General features: G+C 45.5%; 1 protein-coding gene across 1 annotated transcript; it reads right to left on the reverse strand.

Moving 5' to 3' along the window:
- Positions 1-10,002: 10,002 nt before the first annotated feature.
- LOC137452462 (uncharacterized) lies at positions 10,003-13,122 on the reverse strand. The gene has a single exon (XM_068160923.1). The coding sequence runs from the start codon at positions 11,443-11,445 to the stop codon at positions 10,003-10,005; it is 1,443 nt and encodes a 480-aa protein (XP_068017024.1). The 5' UTR covers positions 11,446-13,122.
- Positions 13,123-13,495: the final 373 nt, after the last annotated feature.

Consider the following 13,495-nt stretch of genomic DNA (forward strand, 5'->3'; position numbering starts at 1 on the left):
TAATTTTAATAAGAAACTCATTTATAGATAGGAAGCTAGTAATCTTTCAATATTAATTGGAATCATTCTAAAGGAACAGTTGTAAAACAGCCACAGAAAGAAGACTCCTTCCTCTGAGTGTTGAGTAGCACATTATTTTTGGGCTATAAATATTACATGGAGTTGCTACTTGGAGCCAGGAATCTTTTATCCTTCAGTCCTTGTTTTAAACCTGATCAACAAATTGACATGTAACTTCACATTTCCCCTGGAGCTTGACAGTCATAAAAGCATAGCCATTTTGGGCAGATGTTTGCAGTTGATAAGATGCATTAAAGCGTGGACCATTAGCTGTTGTTTAAGTTGTCAAAGATTCAGGTTCCTTAACAAATTCATATCTGTTCAGGAAAAAAAAAAGGCAGAGAAAGTCTTTGGAATGCTGTAAAAGTTCTTAGCCTTTGAGATCAACAAGAAGTGTTACATTGGCAGAGTATGAACGGAATTACAGTGGTGCATGTTTCAAAACAAGCTTAAAACAGAAATAAATAATTTATTAAACTAATACCTCCCTTCACTAGAACTTCCAAATATGCTGAAGCAAACAATTTATGCTTAGGCTCATCTATTGCTGTCATATTTAAATGAATTAAAGTGTACCTTACGCTTTCCAGAGAAACCTGTCATAAAACTAAGTGATGCCTGTATGTGTATGGTGCATACATTTTACAACCACATGACATCCCAGAAAAGCCAGATGTAAAGACAAGTTTTTCAAATTGAAACCTGAATAGTAATAACTAAATAAGTAATTGGAGAAGAAGCAAAAGGGAACAGGGAATCTGGAAAAGTATGAAAAAATAAGTTAAAAGAGATTCACTGAGAGTTACATAAAAATTGTGGCAAGACTCAACAGAAGATCAAATGGAAAAAAGGGAAATATGATGTAAATATTAGTAAAAGCTAGACAAACAAGAAGAAAACACTGGGGAAAATGGAAGACAATGTTTGCTTATGGAAGGAAAGAAATGGGATTGAGAAGAGAAACTCACAAGAGAGGAAGTGAAAAAACTAAATTAATAATATGTGTTCATATACCTACAGAGATGTGAAATTTCCTAGTAGCATTCAGACTGTGCATATAAACACGTATATGTTGCTACATGACATCAGCTACTACTGTATAAAGAGTTACAGAATGACTTAGGCTGAAAGTAGGTCATGTAGTCAACCCCACAATAAACAGGGACATAGAATCTTAGAATTGGTTTGGTTGGAAAAGACCTCTAAAATCATCAAATCCAATTTGTAACCTAAGATCATGTCCTGAGTATCACGTCTACACGTTTCTTGAACACCTCTGAGGACAGTAACTACACCACCTCTGTGGGCAAGCTATTCCAATGCCTGACAACTCTTCGATGAAGAAATTTTCCCTAATATCTAATCTAGACCTCCCCTAGCACAATTTTAGGTCATATTCTATCACCTGATACAAGGGAGGAGACCAGCCCCCACTTCATTACAACCTCCTCTGAGACACTTGTTGAGAGCAGTGATGTCTCCCCTCAGCCTCCTCTTCTGACTGAACAATCCCAGTTCCCTCAGCTGCTCTTAGTAAGACTTCTTCTCTAGTGCCTTCACCAGATTTGTTGCCCTTCTCTGGACAAGCTCCAGCAACTCAAAATCCTTCTTGTAGTGAGGGGGGTTGCTATGACCCAAGTGCATGACCAGCACTTGGCTTTGTTAAACCACATGCAACTGACCTCAGCCTGTCTAGATCCCTTCAAGAACCTTCCTACCTTCAGCAGATCAACACTCCTACCTGATTTACTGTCATCTGCACACTTACTGAGAGTGTACTGAAATCCCTTGTCCAGATCATTGATCGACATATTACAGAGAACTGGCTCCAATATGGAGCCCTGGAGAACACCACTAGTGACTGGTAGCCAACTGGATTTAAATCCACTACTCTTAGAGCCTAGCCATCTATCGCAGTATAATAGAGGTTAGAAGGGACCTCAGGAGATCATCAGTTCCAACCCCCCTGCCAAAGCAGGATCATTTAGATTAGTTTGTACAGGAATGCATCCAGGTGGGTTTTGAAAGTCTCCAGAAAAGGAGACTCCACAACCTTCCTGGGTAGCCTGTTCCAGTGCTCTGTCACCCTCACTGTAAAGAAGTTTCTTCTCATGTTGAGGTGAAATCTTCTATGTCGAAGTTTGAACCTGCTGTTTTTTGTCTTATTACTGTGTACCACCAAAAAAAGCTTGGCCCCCTCCACTTGACACCCACCCCTCAGATATTTACACACATTGATGAGATCCCCTCTCATTCTTCTCTTCCCAAGACTAAATAGCCTCAGGCATCTCAGTCTCTCTTCATAGGGCAGATGCTCAAGTCCCCTAATCATCCTCATGGCTCTCCATTGGATTCTCTCCAAGAGCTCTCTGTCTTTCTTGAACTAGGGAGCCCAAAACTGGACACAGTATTCCATGTGTGGTCTCACCAGGGCAGAGTAGAGCAACAGAAGTTCCCTAGACCTGCTGGACACACTTTTCTTGATGCACCCCAGGATACCATTGGCTCTCTTGGCCATAAAGGCATATTGTTGTTCTATGGAGAACTTGCTGCCCACCAGCATTCCAAGGTATCATAGTATCATAGTATCACTCAGGGTTGGAAGGGACCACAAGGATCATCTAGTTCCAACCCCCCTGCCATGGGCAGGGACACCCCACACTAGATCAGGCTGGCCAGAGCCACATCCAGCCTGATCTTAAACACCTTCAGGGATGGGGCCTCAACCACCTCCCTGGACAACCCATTCCAGGGCTTCACCACTCTCATAGTGAAGAACTTCCTCCTCACATCCAGCCTGAATCTCCCCACCTCCAGCTTCATTCCAGTCCCCCTAGTCCTATCACTACCTGAGATCCTGGGAAGTCCTTCCCCAGCCTTCTTGAAGGCCCCCTTCAGATACTGGAAGGCCACAATTAGGTCACCTCGGAGCCTTCTCTTCTGCAGACTGAACAGCCCCAACTCCTTCAGGCTGTCCTCATAGGAGAGGTGCTCCAGCCCTCTGATCATCCTTGTGGCCCTTCTCGGGACACATTCCAGCACGTCCATATCCCTCTTGTAATAGGGGCTCCAGAACTGGATGCAGTACTCTAGGTGGGGTCTGACCAGAGCTGAGTAGAGGGGGAGAATCACCTCCCTTGACCTGCTAGCCACACTTCTCCTGATGCAGTCCAGGATCTGATTTGCTTTGTGGGCTGCAAGTGCACATTGAGAGCTCATGTTGAGCTTATTGTCCACCAGCACCCCCAAGTCTCTCTCCTCAGGGCTGCTTTCCAGCCAGTCACTGCCCAGCCTGGATTTGTGCCTGGGATTGCCTTGACCCAGATGCAGGACCCTGCACTTGCTCTGATTGAACTTCATGAGGTTGGTTTGTGCCCATCTCTCCAGTCTGTCAAGGTCCCTCTGGATGGCCTCTCTTCCCTCCAGCATGTCTTCTGCACCACACAGCTTGGTGTCATCAGCAAACTTGCTGAGGGTGCACTCAATGCCACTGTCCATGTCACCCACAAAGACGTTGAACAAGACAGGTCCCAGGACTGATCCCTGAGGGACCACGCTTGTCAGTGGCCTCCACTGGGACATGGGCCCATTGACAGCCACTCTTTGGGTGCAGCCATCAAGCCAGTTCCTTATCCATCTAGTGGTCCACCCATCAAACCCATGTGTCACCAGTTTGAAGACCAGGATGTGTTGTGGGACAGTGTTGAAGGCTTTGCTCAGGTCCAGGTAAATGACATCAGTTGCTCACCCCTCATCTATTAATGTTGTCACCTGCTCATAGAAGGCAACCAGGTTGGTCAGGCAGGATTTGCCCTTGGTGAAGCCATGCTGACTGTTCCCAATCACCTCTTCACTATTCTTCTGAGCCAGTAGTGACTCCAGCAGGATCTGCTCCATGATCTTTCCAGGCACAGAGGTGAGACTGACTGGCCTGTAGTTCCCTGGTTCCTCCTTCTTACCCTGTTTGAAAATGGGGGTGAAGTTTCCCCTCTTCCAGTCTGTGGGGACTTCCCCAGATTGCCATGACTTTTGAAATATAATAAAGAGGGGTTTAGCAACCTCATCTGCCAGTTCTCTCAGTACCTGTTGTCACGGTCCGGAGACATTAGATGTCTCGGTCCAGAGACACAGTTCTTTTAAATATTCCCGTGTTGTGAAATTAAAGGCACAAACGAGGCCAAAGTATCAACAGCTAGACTATTTATTAGATAAATAAGAAAGGGAGAGGGAGAAAATAGAGAAAGTGGACATAAGAAGGGAGGGAGAAAAGAGAGAGAGAGAGAGAGAAGAGGAAAGGAAAGGAATTATATTACCACACCCCTCATCCCCCCCAGGACAGTTAAAGTCTGTGGAGGAAAGGTGCTGCAGGAGATGTTGGGTTTGTAGAAACACCGTGGTGAGGCTTTTGCTGGAGAACAGCTGTGGTCCTCTGGGGAGATGTTGGGTTGATACAGGAACGGTGCTGAGGATTTGGCTGGAGCTGTGGTCCTCCGGGCAGCTTCTGTTCTCCGGAGCAGCATTGTCCCGGCTTCTCAGCGGCCTGGCCCGTCTCCTGTGTTTTCCTTCATCTCCGTTTTTCTCCCCGTTTTTCTCCTCTGTTTCTCTCCTCTGTTTCTCTCCTGTGTTTCTCTCCTGTGTTTCTCTCTCCAAACCAGTAGTTGCTCAAGTCTTTTATACAGTTTTTTAGTCCTTAGGTATGTAGTCAAATATTGTCCCTCAGGAATTCCAGTGGCAGGAAATCTGTGTGTTTAGGCAAGACCCTGGCTGGAGGAGGGGGGAATCTCCGTCTACCCTGTCTCCATCCAGACAAAGCTCAGGAAACAGGTGGTGATTATCTTGCCCTAAAGGTGTGATGGCTGGGTCCTTGGGTCCATTGTTGTAGTCCCGTGTTATCACGATGCAATCACAAGCTGATTTGCATCCAGGATTGGTGGACAGGATTCTTTCCACCTTCTTTCCAGTGGCTCTGCTATCACTTTTATCTTTGTTGATTTACATTAAGAGAGACAAACTTCTCGTCTTCCACACCACCCCGTCAATCAAAGATAAAAGTGAGAAAGTGGACATAGAGAAAGAAAAGAAAGGAAAGGAAAGGATTTTTAAACAATTTTTACAATACATTTTGATCGCCTAATGGCACGAATCTGTTTTACATCGTCATTAGTTACAAATTGCATATTAGATACTACATGTTGAATCAAATGTATAAAACAGGGAATAATACAGGGTAAAAGGAGTAACAAGGCCAAAACACATAACAAATAATACAACAATTGTTTCATCCACGGTCCTCCTGGGAGCCAGGAGAGCCAGCTCATATCCCATCCCTCCCAAGTTTGGACAGGGACATGTGTTAGCTTCCTCAGTCCAGATGATATTTTCTTTACTACTTTTCCATTGTCATCAATTTGTAGACAGCAGTTAGAATCATTTAATTTCCCACAGACCCCTCCTTCTTCTGCTAACAAATAATCGAGAACCATCCTATGCTGTAGAATGGCTGTTCGCATCTGTGTAGCTTGATCTGCTAATAAATCTAGGGCATGAGCTGTCTCATTGCTGATTACTTCTAAGAGGGCTTGCAGCCTTATGATACGGTTTAAGTTATAGATTGGTTCTCGAGCACCACTAATCCTTTCATAGGGGTTCCAGGTGGCAGGACCATAATATTCAATAATCCTTTGGGGGGTCCATTCACCCTTTCCCCATTGTTGACCACTACCCCTGGTCAAGTGAGTGGAGATGGACCTCTTCCTTTTTCCCAGGTTATCATATACTTTGATCCCCAGGGCATTTCCTTCTCCACCTGGGAGTAAGAAAAACAATGGGTGGATTAGTCCAACATAGCATATCCCGGTCCAATTCCGTGGTAATTTTTTATAGGCCCGGTGCCCGCATATCCAATAATGGCCTTTCAGTGCAGTAGTTCCATTTTCAAACAGGCCTGTGGGGGTTGTAGGCATCTGGAAATATGTAGAATTTGTCATGCCCAATGGATTAGGGAAAAGGACATGGTTCCATCTCCCCTCAGGGTGGGCATGACCCACCATTGTACAATACCAAGCACCCGAATCATTTTTCCACTCACACGATTGGTAGAGGAGTGGACCAAATCTTTCTCTGAAATCATATATACGAGACACATTTTCTCTTGACCAAAACCCCTCAAAGTCCTTAACTCCCCCAGTTTTATTAACCCACATCCACCCAGATGTGTGCCTAAAACTGGGTCTTTTCTTTTGGTTTTGTAATCTCAGATTACGATATGTAAATGTCCATTGACATGTACTTCTACCTACAAAAACACCACCAGGTTGTGTGCGGTTTAGACAATAGATTCCTTGGCCTGGATACTGGACTGGCCATGGGGCTGTATCTTCTTCAGTCCAAAAGGTGTTTTTGTCCACTTCACTAAGGGAGCTTACAAGCCATTTGGGAGCTACTGGAGTCGAAACCCAAGGCCATGCTTCGAATCCCTGCGGCCCACCACACACCCAACAGTTCGTAAGGTTGTACACAGAGGACACTTCTTCTGCCAGCTGCATGAATAGATTGGTTACAAGAAACCCCTCATTAGGGTCTGAGGGGGCAGATGCAGAAATATCAAGGGTTAATGCTCCAAGGGTACACCAAAATAGAAAGACAAACATCTTGTTCATATCATAGGGAATATCACATGGATAAAGCAGTTTCCCAGAAGGTCATGCAGATGATCAATGCAGATGATCAACAGCTCCACAGGTTCTCTAAGGCAGACCTCGGGTCTTTCACCTAGAAGAAAAAAAAAGAAAACGGACTCGGTCCATTTTAGGGAACCGGTAGATAGTTATTATTAGAAAGATGGAATAATCCACCTTGTATTAATCTTGAATTCTTTTCCATGAGCATCTTTTGCCCTCCAGGTATATTTATTAATTGGAGTTTCGAGTACCAGGGGTATTGTTCCCACAGTGGGGAGTTCAACCAAAACTGGTTGGCCTGGAGAGTATGAGGGAGATTTGGAATGCTCAAGTATGCTTGGTATGATTTCTGGGGCTTTGGGGCAAAAGGCTGTAATTTTTGGGCATCCGTTTACCCCCCAACGGCAATTAACACTGGTCAATGCTTCCCTTAGCCGCTCAGCCCATCCTGGCATATGAGGTTTAAGAAAGCGTTTTAACAGACCGTTGGTTCGTTCCACGATTCCATTTGCTTGTGGGTAATAGGGGGTATGATATACCCAAGTAATTCCTTCCTGGGTTGCCCACTCTTGAACTGTTTTGGCAGTGAAGTGGGAACCATTGTCTGATTGGATGGACTGTGGTTTAGGGAATGTACCAAACCACCCCTTCAGTGCCTTTACTGTGTTTTCCCCAGTTGCTCTGGCAAATGCCTCAGCCGAGACCAATCCTGACACTATTTCTACCCCGACCAACACATATTGCTTCCCTTCTGATTTTCGGAAAGGGCCAATATAGTCCACTTGCCAAGCTTCCCACAGCCCTTTCCCCTCTCTTAGGTGCAGGGGGTCATTTTCCAGAGGGTGTCTTTCCAAACGGGTGCGGCATTGGTCACAAGCAGAGACACAAGTCTTGCACTCTTCTCTGCTAACTGGCCAACCCCTTGCTTGGGCCTCACAATACAGATCTTTTATTCCAGAGTGTTTTCTTTTCACATGCAGCCATTCTAGCAACCGTTCCCAATTTTCTGTTATTTGGGTGTTTTGCAGGGGAGCCAATCTGGCTAGTTCATCTGCTCTGCCATTCCATTGGCTAGCAGAGGAACCATCCTCTTGGTGGGAGGCCACCCATCCCACTGCGAATTTTCCCTTTTTAGCAATGGCCAGAATATCTTGCCATTTCTCCTTCTGCCATACAGGTATTCTATTAACTTCCCAGTCATTCTCCTCCCAGAAGAGTATCCATTCAGTACAGCCCTTAAATACAGCATAGGAGTCAGTATAGATGTGGACAGGAGAAGTAGATTCAGCCTCATGCTGAAAAACACTCCAGACTGCAATCAACTCCCCCACTTGAGCACTACCTTCCCCTTCAGTAATTATCTGTTCATTGGTATCCACACTGAGTGCCACAGATCTGTACTTCCAGGTCTTCCCTTCCCGCTTAGAGGAGGCATCTGTGAACCATGCATTCAGTATCTGTCCAGAGAATGTAGGTGCTATTTGTATTACGGAGGACGGTTTGTTAGCCTCCCAGTCTGGACCCATTTCCTCCTGGAAGGTCAACATTTTGGTGGTTCCCTCAGATACTGAAAAGATGTCACAGTAGTGCTCTATCTGGGCATACCATTTCCTCACAGAGGCTCTTTGGGCCACCCCTTCAGGTGGTGGTGTTCCTGCCAGAATTGTCTTAATTACTTTGAATGGGCCTCTAAGTACTATTTGTTGCTGTTTAATGGTCTTCTCAGCTTCCCGCAGGGCTAAACTAACCACAAACAAACCCTTTTCCCACACCGTGTATCTTTTTTCTGCATCCTTAAAACTACGACTGTAAAATGAAATTGGTCTGACAGGGGCTTCTGGACCCTTTTGCCATAAGTGTACTGATAAGCCAGACTTAGCAAATCCCCATTCAATGTGCACAGGGTCAGTAGGGTGAATAGGACCAAGAGCTTGGTGGGCAGTGGCTTCAAATATTAGCAGCTGTAATGCTTCTTCGTGGGGCTCTTCCCACTGCCACTGAACGCCTTTGCGTAACAAATCATATAGGGGTCTTGCAATAATTGAAAAATCAGGAATATGTTTCCTCCAAAACACAAGTAATCCTAGTGCATGTTGCAAATCCTTTTTGGATTCTGGCATTTTGATCTGGTCCAGGGAGGAAAGGGTGTCTGGTGGAATACAGGTCATTCCCCCCTTCCACCAGATTCCCAAAAACTTCACTTCACTTGAGGGCGTCTGTACTTTCTCAGGTGGTATTCTCAGCCCCAAATTTTCTAGATGTGAAATTATATTATCCTGGGTTACTCGTACCCCTTCAATATCTTCTCCTGCTACCAGAATGTCATCAATATATTGGTAAACACTGACCCCTGGCTCTAGTTGGACCTTTTCCAGTTCCTGTGCCAGCGCATGGTGGGCAAAAGTGGGTGAGTGCTTAAATCCCTGTGGGAGACGTGTGAATGTGAATTGTTGACCACCCCATGTAAAAGCAAAGCGGTCTTGGTCCTCAGGTTGCAGCGGGACCATAAAAAACATATCTTTCACATCCACTGTACCCATAATCGAGTGTGCTTTCTCCTGTATTGTAGCTATGAGTTCAGCAATATTTGGCACTGCAGCTGTTAGTGGTTCAGTATTGGCATTAAGCCTGCGGTAATCAATGGTCAGCCTCCATGTCCCATTAGGCTTTCGTACAGGCCAAACTGGGGAATTGAAAGCAGAGTGGGTGGGAACCACAATGCCCTGTTTTTTTAAGTCCTCCAGTACAGGCACTATTCCTTCTTTAGCTCCCAGAGGTATAGGATAAGGTTTAACATTTGTCAGCTTTGAGTGAGGTAGGAGAGGTACGGCTTTCAGCAGCCGAATGCTCATTATGGGAGACCCAAAAGACCATTTTCGCCCTTTGTTGTCTGACCAGGTTTTCCCTTTTAAAACGTCAAGCCCTAGGAGGTTAGTTGGAAACTCCCCTACGACCATTGACACCTTAGTGTCCTTATCTTCCCCCGGCAAGCGTAACCGGATGGTTGCTAATGCCTGTGCATGGGTTTGACCCAGGGCGTCTGCTACCAGCAATTTTTGTTTGGAGGGCACCACTCCACAATCAGTAGCATCCTTCGTTTTAATAGCTGAGATCTGAGCCCCGGTGTCTACTAAAAATGTAATAGGAATTTGTTTTGGTCCTACAATGCCAGTGATTAGTAAATCGCCCTGGCCATTTTCGGTGAGCTGACGAATATACATCCACCCTTCACCCCTCCGCCCACCATTGGGGGGTGAAGACTTCAGTTTCCCTGAGGCTGAAAAGAAGGCATGCCTTTATTCTCCTCAGACAGGTCTATTAAGGGGGGTGCAGTGGGCTCAATTTTCTGATTGGGCTCAGGCCAGTTCTTCACAATCACTTCTAATTGTTTTGTGTTTAGCCCATCTATCACTTCTTTGGGGATATTTTTCTTTAGACCTAAGTTCCACCAATATTGCCGGGTATTTGTGTGTTCCCTGCCCCCTGTTCCAAGCCGGCTGGGGGCACGGTTAAACCCCTGGGGACTTGAGGGCAAGTGGTTCAGTTTTACATGCCTCAAGCCCCTAGGGTCAGTTTTTTTAATTTCTTCAGGGATACTATATTGCCTGGCATAGTCTAATAACTCCCTTCCGACCTCCTCCCACGTCCATGGTTTCAAGTCAGGCTGGCTGCCTCCGTGTGCTAAATTATGTCTTAGAGCAGCCTGCATCCTGGAGGAAATTGGGGTATCAGCTATTTCTTTTTGGAGCTGGATGCCTCTTATTTTAAGCGAGTCGGGGAGGCCCCTAACCAGGGCAGTCATTCTGTTTGCGTCTACCAGGAGAGAAAGAGGGGATTCAAAATGATGTTTTAGTTCCCTTTCATATATCATCTGCAGGCATGCAGCCTTTTGCACATTCTCCATTATCTGATTCATCCCTCCCCGCAGAATTAGGGGTTCACCCCTCTCTTTTGGATCAAACCCCCCTGCCCAATAGGCAGCTCTTTGCGTAAGACTCCAGGGTCCACTTCTGTTTTTTGTAGTTAGAAAAACATTATCACCCCAATAGCCCATGGCTTCAGCTTCTGTTAACAGAATCTGATCACCTCCAGTTTTTGAAACTCGCCAGACATATTCCACCTCAGATTCCCCAGCAGAGCGTGCAAATTCTTTACGAATTTTGGCCAATTCAGTTGAGGAGAAAGGTGTTTCTTTGGTTGTGATAGTGGGGGTAACCTCCCCATCCTCATATAAAACTTCAGTTTTAATGAGAGGTCTGATATGCGCAGCAGCTTCCTTAGCCGCTGTCAATTCTGCCCGAGGATATATGGGGGCAGGATCCGGGTAATCCCCCTCCTGTTTTGCTTCCAATTGAAGTTTAAGATCTGCTACTACATTTTTTAAAGTAGCCACATGGCTTTGTAGTGCGTCTACTAAGCCCTGCAAAGAGGAAATAGTCTTATTTTCTTTCTCATACCACTCCTCTTTCTCTCTCACTGCAGCTGCTAAACAGGCGCCTAACACTGCACAAATAAAAGCTTTCCCTTTTCCGGTTTTTGCCTTGGCTTCCTTTTGCAGAGCCAAAATACGATCAGCCACACTCTGGAAATTATTCCAGTTTTCATAAGCCCAATCAAGACCTTGTATAGATGGGCGGGCCCCGTGAATTTCTAAAAGGTTAAAAAGCCTCTCACACCGGGCCATCTCTTTTGTTTCACAAAGCATTTCTTAATGGGGCACTAAGTTTCACAGCGGATTCAGATAAAAACACTGTTTGTACCAGCAAAATCTTCTCCAGGAAAAAATGCACAATAGATTTCCCAGGAGAGGTCACACACAAGAAAAAACAACAACAACTTGGGCTTCTCAAGGAAGTCACACTATTTCCCTGAGTGAACCCACACTTGCAAAAGCTTCTTAGCTTTTGTACCTCAAATTTTTTTTGTTACACTAGGATAACAACCTTGTGATTCTTAGGGAAGAGTTACTCTGTTTCCCTGAGCGAACACACACCGGCAGAAGTTTCTCAACTTTTGCTGCAATACTGGGCTTCTCGGGAAAGCCACACTTTACAAATATCACCAACACTGGGTTTCCTAAAAGAGGGTACTGAGAATTCTCGGGGAGGTCACACTATAAAGTCAACAGTTGTACCCCAGATAATCTTCCCCGGGAATGCACACACAAATTTAAAGCAGGGTACAGAGGATTCTCGAGGAGGTCACACTATAAAACCAACAGTTGTACCCCAGATAATCTTCCTCGAGAAAGCACACACATTTAAAGATTTTGAGAACTCCCACACAGTCTCTCTGAAAATTTCGCTTCGTCCTTCTCCGGCCACTTCCCTCGCGGGCGAGTGGAAACGCGAATCTGGACTCCACTCTCGCTTCGTACTAAAAGTACGTCTCAGGCACACACACACATTTCGGGGTTCTCAGAAATGGAATAATTTTGCTGTGATACTTTTCACTGCACGGGAATCCTGCCGACTACGCCAATTAAATGTCACGGTCCGGAGACATTAGATGTCTCGGTCCAGAGACACAGTTCTTTTAAATATTCCCGTGTTGTGAAATTAAAGGCACAAACGAGGCCAAAGTATCAACAGCTAGACTATTTATTAGATAAATAAGAAAGGGAGAGGGAGAAAATAGAGAAAGTGGACATAAGAAGGGAGGGAGAAAAGAGAGAGAGAGAGAGAGAAGAGGAAAGGAAAGGAATTATATTACCACACCCCTCATCCCCCCCAGGACAGTTAAAGTCTGTGGAGGAAAGGTGCTGCAGGAGATGTTGGGTTTGTAGAAACACCGTGGTGAGGCTTTTGCTGGAGAACAGCTGTGGTCCTCTGGGGAGATGTTGGGTTGATACAGGAACGGTGCTGAGGATTTGGCTGGAGCTGTGGTCCTCCGGGCAGCTTCTGTTCTCCGGAGCAGCATTGTCCCGGCTTCTCAGCGGCCTGGCCCGTCTCCTGTGTTTTCCTTCATCTCCGTTTTTCTCCCCGTTTTTCTCCTCTGTTTCTCTCCTCTGTTTCTCTCCTGTGTTTCTCTCCTGTGTTTCTCTCTCCAAACCAGTAGTTGCTCAAGTCTTTTATACAGTTTTTTAGTCCTTAGGTATGTAGTCAAATATTGTCCCTCAGGAATTCCAGTGGCAGGAAATCTGTGTGTTTAGGCAAGACCCTGGCTGGAGGAGGGGGGAATCTCCGTCTACCCTGTCTCCATCCAGACAAAGCTCAGGAAACAGGTGGTGATTATCTTGCCCTAAAGGTGTGATGGCTGGGTCCTTGGGTCCATTGTTGTAGTCCCGTGTTATCACGATGCAATCACAAGCTGATTTGCATCCAGGATTGGTGGACAGGATTCTTTCCACCTTCTTTCCAGTGGCTCTGCTATCACTTTTATCTTTGTTGATTTACATTAAGAGAGACAAACTTCTCGTCTTCCACACCTGTGAGTGTAACCCTTCGGGTCCCATGGACTTGAACACTTTTAGGTTCTTCAGGTGATCACAAACCTGATCTTCACTTACAATGGGCAGTTCTTCCTCCCCATCCCTGGCATTGCCTTCCATAACATCAGGAGAGTGGCTGGAGGCCCTTGCAGTGAAGACTGAGGTAAAGAAGTTATTAAGTACCTCAGCCTTTTCCTCATCACTTGTGACCATGTCACCATTTTCCTTTCTGAGGGGGTCCACACCTTCCCTAGTCTTCTTCTTCCCATCAATATACCTGTAGAAGTTCTTAGTGTTCCCTTTAACCTCCCTGGCTAGATTCAAT

This window comes from Melanerpes formicivorus, unplaced genomic scaffold (genome assembly GCF_026170545.1).
Source record: "Melanerpes formicivorus ecotype bairdi unplaced genomic scaffold, bMelFor1.0.p_v2 SCAF_1, whole genome shotgun sequence".
NCBI lineage: Eukaryota > Metazoa > Chordata > Aves > Piciformes > Picidae > Melanerpes > Melanerpes formicivorus.

Coding starts and splice junctions, on each gene's coding strand:
- LOC137452462 (XM_068160923.1), bottom strand. CDS start 11,445: ATGCTTTGTGAAACAAAAGAGATGGCCCGGTGTGAGAGGCTTTTTAAC.